We start from the raw sequence: 9,666 nt of genomic DNA, 5'->3' as shown, positions 1-9,666 counted from the left end.
TTTGTTTATATGTCGATGACTTGATCTTCACAGGAAACAATCCAAGCATGTTTGAAAAGTTCAAAGAAGCGATGACAAAGGAGTTCGAAATGACAGATATTGGGCTCATGGCATTCTACCTTGGCATTGAAGTCAAGCAAATGGAAGATGGGATCTTCATCTCACAAGAAGGTTATGCAAGGGAGATATTGAAGAAATTCAAGATGGAGAATAGTCAATCTATAAAAACTCCTGTAGAATGTGGAGTCAAGCTATCACAGTTTGATGAGGGAAAAAGAATTGATCCAATATTTTTCAAGAGTTTGGTTGGAAGTTTGCGCTACTTAACATGCACAAGACCTGATATTCTTTATGCTGTTGGACTTGTCAGTCGCTACATGGAGACTCCGACTGTTACCCACCTGAAGACTGCTAAAAGAATTATGCGCTATATCAAAGGTACAATTGATTTTGGCTTATTTTACTCATCATCCAACAATTTCAAGCTTGTAGGATATAGCGACAGTGATTGGGCTGGAGATATGGATGATATAAAGAGCACTACAGGGTTCGTGTTCTTCATAGGAGACACTGCTTTCACTTGGATGTCAAAGAAACAACCAATTGTCACTCTTTCTACTTGCGAAGCAGAGTACGTGGCTGCAACCTCATGTGTTTGTCATGCAATTTGGCTTCGAAACTTATTAAAGGAGATAAGTTTACCACAAGAAGAGGCGATTAAGATTTGTATTGATAACAAGTCTGCAATCGCGCTAGCAAAGAATCCTGTTTTCCACGATAGAAGCAAGCACATTGATATGCGTTATCACTACATCAGAGAATGCATCGAAAGAAGAGAGATACAAGTTCAGTACGTGAAGTCTCAAGACCAAGTTGCAGATATTTTTACCAAGCCACTGAAGATTGAAGACTTTATTAAAATGAGAAGTTTGCTTGGAGTCACAAAATCAAGTTTAAGAGGGGGTGTTGAAATATAAACTTGTTTTAGTTGTTTAAATAAAGCTTAATTTCTATAAGCTTATTCTAGAATATGTGGTAGGTATGAAATTATTGTGTAGTAGGTGTGGTAGGTGTGGTAGGTGTGGTAGGTGTTGAATTATTGTGTGGTAGGTGTGAAACTATTTGTAACCATTGGATTGTAATTGTGGTGGCACAATCCTAGCCATAAATTTAGGAGGTGCCACTAGTATAAATAGGGGTGGAGTCTTTGAGTTTGTATCAAGCTAAGTTAAGGTGTTAAATAAGAGTGAAGCTTCTTCCATAAGTTGTTTTTTAGCCTTTGTCATTTCCTAAAAGCTTTTCCATTCCAACAATGACATCAGCTAGTTATTAAAATATATAAGATAATGACATATAAAAGCATGAAAACTTAAAATTTGCCGTATATAAATATCAATATTGAATATGTACAAATATGTAAGAAAATAGAATATGTTGGATATTTTTGCAAAAATAAACTGAATATTTTGTGTTGAACATAATGTCTGATATGGATTCTTATTAGAATATGAAGTGTTCTGTGGCATTTATGACATGCTAATTAATCTCAAATCCATACATCAGCTGCCATGCTCCATGTAAATAATATGAAAGGCTGTAAAATAAGTGTAAATATGCATTATTATTACTATTATTGTTGTTGTTGATTTAGTTCAATTTCTACCGTGTTCATGCAAGTGGGGCTTATGATTCATAGAATTTGAAATAAATTATATGGATTCAACCCATTCATTATTAAAAAACAAACTAAAAGCTTACTTGTTCTCCATTAGCTGATTGGGAAAGAGATTTGAAGATAGAAGAGAATCAGGGAAAGGGTGGCAAGGTTAGGCAGGAATGAGATAAGACGAAGTGGTGGGGTGGTTGATTAAGCAAACCTTTTATTTTACATATTTAAACTAATCTCACACAGCCGTCTATTTTTTAATTATTGAGGATTAAGGGGATTAAATGAAAATTGATACAATTTTTTATATAAATAAAACTCAAACTTACTTGACTTGCTTTGACATTATACAATGCAAAATTTAAGGGGCATTTGCATATATATAGCACCCAAATCCGATGTATTTACGTATCTAACACCTAAACGTCACTCTTTACATTTCTACCGCCCAAATTTTTCGCGTCATGTCAAAAATATCATTATTTTAACTTTTAAGATGTAAAATACACATTTGTTGCATATGTAAAATGATATGTAAATATACATACATACAATGTATGTATGTATGTATAAATTGAAGTTTAGGTGTTAGATAAGAATATACATAAAAATTGAGTGTATGCATACATAAAAAGTGTGTCAACACGAATCTTTAAAAAATCTGATGAAGTAGTGGTTCGAGACCCACAAGGATAGTTTGAAGGTCCTCATTTACTCTTCCGACTCCTGCTAGCCAGGAGAAAAATAACCCAATGGAGGACGAAAATTTATTGTATTCTCAAAGGGCCACCAGTACTAACCTCGCGCGGACAAATCTGCAAGGATTGTTCAACCAGGCTAGGAGGATGATCGGAGCCGCCCAAATCTTAGTCAGGCGGCCTGCACCTCCTAGGCAAACCTTCTGCCATAGTGGCCTAGAAAGGACATCATTTGAGGCTCTCGGTCATACAACTATGTATTGTCCAAAATACCCCATGTTATGCCTACTTTATTAAGGGCACAAAATGTAATCTTACAACCCATATTCCTTTAAATAGGGGTTCATTTATGAATAAAAGTTAAACGATTTTACCGTTAATTATTGTGCTCTCTCTGCTTTTTTTCTCTCTTTCGTGCTCTATTCCATAGGTTTGTCTCCCAGACAAATTTGATTTCAACAATATGTATGTAAATCTTCCAAATTTTAATTATTTTCCCTTGCATTAATCTCGAAATAAATTTAATAATTTTGAAATTTATTCTAATTCATATTATAACTTAATCTTTTTTTCCTAATTTATAGATTGCCATATATATATATTTAGAACCTAATGCTTAACTTTACAAGGCTTCTTTAATAAATAAAATAAGAAAAAACAAGAAGCTTAATTCATTAAAGAAACTTTGGCATTATATCATATTCTCTTCTTATGTAGATAAATATACATTTAACAATATGATCGTGCTGCCACAGGTCAGTATTTAACCTCCACTTGAATAATTAATGATTAAACATTAAGTTTATGATTAGTGCATTTTGTCTTTTTAATTGAATTTACATGCCTAAAATTACTCAAGTGTATTTTCTTAGCAAAATAGAAAATTAGCGTATTATTAAGCATAAATTAAAGTATAATGGGATCATTTGCTTTTAATTTCGTTCGTGAAGATTAAAGATTGGTCATTCAAGAATAATTAATATAAATTAGGCCCTTAATTGCGGATTATGTAATGACTTATAGAGTTAATTAATATAAATGTTGGGGCTTAATATTACATTCGTTAAGACAACCGATGTTTCATATTTGACTCGAGGGGGATGTTTTGTATGATATAGCAGCAATAGTAACATTGCAGCATTCTTTCTTATGGAAAAAATTTGTGTACTAAGACGTACGCAGCGCTGCGTACGTCAGGGTTATACATAGGGTACATGAGGGTTATATGCGTGTTATATCCTCCGTAACCTCCATGTAACATATATGTAACCTACATGCACTTTCTGTTAAGTTCCGCGGTTCTATTTTCATATATTTGTAAGTTACATGTATGTAACAGGTAGGTTACGGGGAGGTTACGGGGAGGTTACAGAGGGTATAACACAGCTCAAACTCCTCTGTACCCTCTGTATACTCTGATGTATGCAGCGTTGCGTACGTCTTATGTACGCAATTTTTTTCACCTTCTTATAAATGTAATGTGAATAAATATAAAGAATTAATTACAATTTTCCTTAAAAATGAGACTAAACCTAATTTTAGCCATTATTTTTTATAATTTTAACTATACCTTTTTAGGACAATTTTAGGACAAATAGTTGTGTGAGTATCAATTAATATTTAGCGCTAAAGATAATTAATTAGTCATATATTATTTTTATAAATAATTTTGATCAGTATCATTAATAAACAAAAATATGTTATTATAAAGCATAAAGTGGTTTATTCTCAATTTTAAGGAAAAAAGTGACTTAATACTAATATTTAATCATGCTTCTAAAAAATCTATGTTTGTAACCAAAAATTTGTTTTTTTAAACACCTTAATAATCTATAATTCAAACTTAACATGTCTTTCAGTTGTTAATTACTACAAAATAATGACTTAAGGTTGCAAATGTACTGAGTTTTCATGAACATTTTACTTATAGAGATCAACTTGATTAGAGCTCCCTCATAATTATTTAATTAAGTAATTGATCAAGCTTGAATATTTTTGTAAATGCTTAATTGCTAAATAAACAAATTTGAACAACTTGTTCAATTTGTTTATGTTCAAGAATTGTGTCATTTAAAGCTCATTTAGTAGTTCATTAAGCAGATTGATAAAGGTTTGGCTTGCTTGAATATAGCTTGATTAAAGTTCTTTTATAACTTGTATAAATTAAATGTTTTATTTAATTATTTTTTTGTGCTCAACAAACTTTGTTTGATAGGCTCATTTATTTTGTTTAAATAAGTTCTTGTTAAAATACTCGATAATTACTATATAAATTGAGCTTGAGCTGACCTCGAACAACGTTTTGATAAACAAACTCAAGCTCTAACACATTTCTAAAAGCTTTAATCTAGCTCTAGTTGAGCCCGAACAAACTTAAAAATAAATAAACTAAAACTCGAACAAACACATACTCGGCTTAGCTCAATTCATCTACAACAAAAAATTTAAGTAATATGTGAAACAAGTTATCATTAAAAAGCCTTCAAAATCTCTTAAGCCATTGGGTTTGATGGAGGAAGGTGTAGGTTAAACAAGTTAGCCTAATTCCATGCTCTTAATCTTAAGGTACTTGTAATTACATTTTTATTTTCTTGATTAACTCTAAATGTCTTCTAGCAAAGCACAATCATTTAAAGGGGATGGTATTGTTTTGCATGGTATATTGGGGTTTGTGATATATTGATGATTGAATTGGAAAGAATATTAAGGGAACAAGATATAGAGTTTAACCTCAATGAAGATTGCTCATAACTTGCTACCATTTTTTCCTTGAACTAAAGATGATGACTTCTTTTTCATCATTTTTCACTTGGTAGCTTTCCATTCTAGACCCTCTTCCTCCTGCCTTTTGTTTCGTTCTCCAGCAACAAAGAGCCACGAGGAGAGAGAGAGAGACAGTCAGTTAAATAGAAGATGACAATAGAAAAAAAGAGATGCATATGGAATTGAGAAAAGATGCCAAACAAATTAGCATTCCTGAAGCTTAATTAATAATGGAAAGTTTGAACTTCAATATCTAAAATAAAATCACTTTCTATCTTAAAGAAATCCTTCGAAACATTATGCTTGAGTTTCTTTGAAAACTTAATAATTCTCTACATCCTTCCTTGTGCCAGAAAAAAAAGTGAGAAAACTGATCAATGCAAGCTCATTAACGACTTAATAGCTCACACTTAAAATTGAAGAAGTGAGAAGAGAGAAAGAGAGGCGGGCATAAATGATTTGTGGCAATGCAAAGATAGAAAGAGATTCAGGAGAAATTATTTTTGCCTGTTCAGTATGCAATTAATAATTACTAAAAAAAGAGAGCTATTTTATACATTCTAAAATAATATAAAAAAAAATATCACGTTATTTATATTGGTTTTTTCTCTTTGCTTCTTCACTTGTATAGGTTTCTTACTACTAGACTTTAACAATTTAAGTATACTTCCATCTGTTTATATTATGGCTGGCTTAATTTATTCCCATAAAAGTTTCCTCCTTCAAGCTCCACTATGAGATACTCCTAATTGAGAATAATTTTAGCTCTCATTGCAATATTTTTATAAAGCCCTTTTTCCTTTATAAGTAGCTATAATGCAATCGTCTTCTTATGCAACTATTAAGCACCATCTTACAAACATGGCTTATGATTTTGGCTCAGTTTCTTTAATCAAATTTATTTATACTCTCCATGCAGGTTCGCCTCTATTAATGAAAATTTCATACAATTGAGACTTACCAAATTATGAATTTAGACCATTTCAATCATTATATGTAATAGTTTTTTTTGGGTTTAATATGCCACCATTGAGCTCACCTGAGGAAATTTGAAGTTAGGCAAAAGAAACCGCTTTGACTGTCACAATTATAGAGGGAATACTTTATTTTAAAATACAATTAATTGTCAAATTTTCTGCATTGTTTTTGTTTAATATACCATCATGGGAGTGTATGTCAGGAAATTTGAAGTTTGACAAAGGACACCACTTGTCCTAGTTATATATGGAAAAATATATTTTAAAATTATTTCAATTGTCATCCTTCTTTGCTTTGTTTTTGTTATATATGAATGGGATATTCCTATTTTGTACTTAATCTTAATAGAAGTCATTGTCTAAGGTGATTATTAAAATTTTTTTTTTCTCATTTATTAACATATTTTATGTTAGGTATGACTCATATATCAGGAATTTGGAATCTATTGGATTTGGAGAGATGTGTCTCCTGTAATGAAGAGGTGTGTCTCTTGGTGTGAAGATGTGTGTCTCTTGGATTAGTGGGCTGGGGAGAGCGAGAGCGTGTTTGTAAACTTATTTGTGAGTTTTATATATAAATAGATGTGTAACCCTAAGGGTATGCAACTTCTCTGAAATAGTGAGTTCGCCGCTCTGCTCCCGATTTTGTAGGCATCTTTGTCGAACCTCGTTAAATCTCTGTGTTCTTCTGGATTTGTGTCGATTTTTGTTTTTCTTCGCCCTAAATTTCATAATAATTTGTATCAGAATAATGTTAGGTTCTACGGCGGAGGAGATCGACGCAGGAAGTAAGCAAATTTGCACATGAAGGTCGGCTAGGATTTTTAGCAGGCTTCGGAATTCGGGCGAACGGCTCCAGGTCGGAGGCAGAAGGAATCGGCGACGGGTTGCGAAGGGAGTTGGCTTGCAGGCTCGACAACATCCACGAGGCCTTTGATTGCGGAGAACGATCGTGATATAGGAAGTTCGCGCGAAGGAAGTTCGGGACATTTCAGGAGTTGCGAGAACAAAGGATTCGCGCGCGACGCAGCGAATCGCGACATTCAGGGACGTATTCGGCCTCGCCCAGGGTTCTGTGAGCATCGAGTAACAGGCAGATCATTGGGCTGACAGAGAAGGTTACGCTTCGAATAGGCGAGAATTGCGATATGGTTGAGGAGTTCGCAAGTTTGTCGCAGATAGAGTTGCAACAGATGGTGCTCGGACAGAGGAGTTCACAAGTTTGTCGCAGGAAGAGTTGTGGCAGGTGCAGTTGCGATAGGTGGTGCTCGACCAGCGAAGTTCTCAAGTTTGTCACAGGAGTTGTGGCAGGTGCAGTTGAGACAGGTGGTGTTCGGCCAGCGGAGTTCGCAAGTTTGTCGCAGGAGTTTCGGGAGGTGTAGTTGTGACAAGTGGTGCTTGGTCAGCGGAGTTTGCAAGTTTGTCGCAGCAAGTTTTTCTCAGGTACAGATGCGACATGTGCAGTTGTAACAGGTGGTGCTCGGCCAGTGGAGTTCGCAAGTTTGTCGCAGGTAGAGTTGCGACAGGTGGTGCTCGGTCAGAGGAGTTCGTAAGTTTGTCGCAGGAGAAATTGCGACATGTGGAGTTCACGAACTTCGCAGATTGTTCGCAGGTTTGTCGCAGGAGAAATTGTGACAGGTAGAGTAGAAGAGTTTGGCTGGTGTCCGCAGTATTTCAGCTGAATTTTTGTGCGAACAGGAAAGGTGCTTCGTGAGAAAAATTTGATTTACGAATCATAGGAAACTGCGGGAAAATTGCTTCAATTGACAGAAGAAATTTCAAGTTTATTTGAATTTATTTGTGGTGTGTTTTGTTTCAATACGAGAAAAAAAATTCACTGCAGGATTAACTTCAAATGACAATGTCTGGTGCAAAATTTGAGATAATGAATTCGATGGAACAGGGAACTTCGGATTGTGGCAAACAAGGATGAAAGATTTGTTGGCATAACAAGGAATTTTAAAGAGATTGAGAGCTATGAAACCTGATAGTAATATCTATAAATTGTTGGGGAGTACAGTAATAGGTGGAGTTGACTCTGTTGGATCATATGATGAAAATGAAGCAGAAAAGTTAACCAAGCCAGGTTTTTTCAGCAAGTTCTTGCGTTACTTGAACTTGTTGAATGTTTGCAGTTGCTAGTTGGCATGATTGCCTAACCCACTTCGGTGCAAGAAACTCCATGAGATTTTCTCCTAAGGGGTTGGATATTCGCCAAGGTGGAGAATTGTTAGGTATGGCTCATATACCAGGAATTTGGACTCTCTTGGATTTAGAGGGGTGTGTCTCCTGGAATGAAGAGGTGTGTCTCTTGGTGTGAAGAGGTGTGTCTCTTGGATTAGTGGGTTGGGGGAAGCGATGACGTGTTTGTAAATTTATCTGTGGATTTTATCTATAAATAGATGTGTAACCCTATGGGTATGTAACTCCTCTGAAATAGTGAATTTGTCACTTTGCTTCCGATGATGTAAGCATTTTTACCGAACCTCATTAAGTCTCTGCGTTCTTCTGGATTTGTGTCGATTTTTATTTTTCTTTGCCCTAAATTTCACAACATTTTAGTACCTCAAAGACACTTTCTTCGCTTTCAGTTAGAAATGTACTTCTATTTAAATGGGAATGAAGGTTGGTATTGATAAAGTCCATTTATTTTGAAATTGGTTAACATCCTATAGAGCTACTTATTAAATGAGGTTTTCTACAATACTCTATGAAAAAAAAAAGAGTAAAGAGAAATGTGTAATACTCAGTGTGGAATTTTACAATAGGACATGCTAAGCAGGGATTTTTTTTTAATTATTATATAAAATAGTCCAATAAATGGGGTTGTGGTGTGGAATTTATGAGGTAGATTGAAAATAGGACCTAAAATGTGGGCATTATTTTGGAGGCAAGGGAAGCACCTTTGGCCAAAGTTAGGGTGGGGAAAAGCATGCAAGACATGTCATCTTATTTAACAAGCTATGAATATTTTGTTTTTAAAGAAAAAAAAAACACCAATAATGTAGAATCCAAAGTGGAAAATTTTATGTTCCTATTTACATGCTAATTTCCTATAAATTCAACTCATTTTCTTCTTGAGCTTCTACATTTGATGATTATTGTCTATGTTTCACTTCCTCTTTTTTTGTATTTTTGTTGCTTTCAAAGTATTGAAATAAGCAAAGTTTGCTTCATCTTTTCACATGCCAATATCATATTGTTTGTCCTCATTTATGTACTCAAACTTAAGAATATTATCTTATACTACAATCGAATTTAAATGCATTTTCACCACAATATATTAACAATTATTTTGCAACAAAATGAAGAAAATGGATAGGATTATAATAATGAAAATTGAATCAATTTTGGGAGTTGAATCAGTAAAACCAAGAAACCCTTCTCGACCCGATGTGAATCGATTTAAAATTAAAGAGTAGGAAATTAAGTTCTATCTTTAAAAATTGGTACTTGAACTACTCAACACTTTAACTATAAGAAATTGAATTGCTTTGCATGGGAATTGCAATGATGAGATGAAGTTGAAATATTATATATATATATATAACGCTTCGAATAG

General features: G+C 34.0%; 1 protein-coding gene across 1 annotated transcript in view; it reads left to right on the top strand.

Annotated features, from left to right (window-relative positions):
* The window catches only part of LOC110023608 (uncharacterized mitochondrial protein AtMg00810-like), a 13,246-nt gene extending 6,032 nt beyond the window's left edge, over positions 1 to 7,214 (top strand). The window contains exons 2-3 of the mRNA XM_020723098.1: positions 34 to 927; positions 6,964 to 7,214. Of these exons, the coding sequence (XP_020578757.1) occupies positions 34 to 927; positions 6,964 to 7,214 (1,145 nt within the window). The remainder of the gene's footprint in view (positions 1 to 33; positions 928 to 6,963) is intronic.
* The last annotated feature ends 2,452 nt before the right edge of the window (positions 7,215 to 9,666 follow it).

This window comes from Phalaenopsis equestris, unplaced genomic scaffold (genome assembly GCF_001263595.1).
Source record: "Phalaenopsis equestris unplaced genomic scaffold, ASM126359v1 Scaffold000224, whole genome shotgun sequence".
NCBI classification, from domain to species: Eukaryota; Viridiplantae; Streptophyta; class Magnoliopsida; order Asparagales; family Orchidaceae; genus Phalaenopsis; species Phalaenopsis equestris.
The sequence above is the reverse complement of the archived record's forward strand: the minus strand, read 5'-3'. Positions and strand labels throughout refer to the sequence as shown.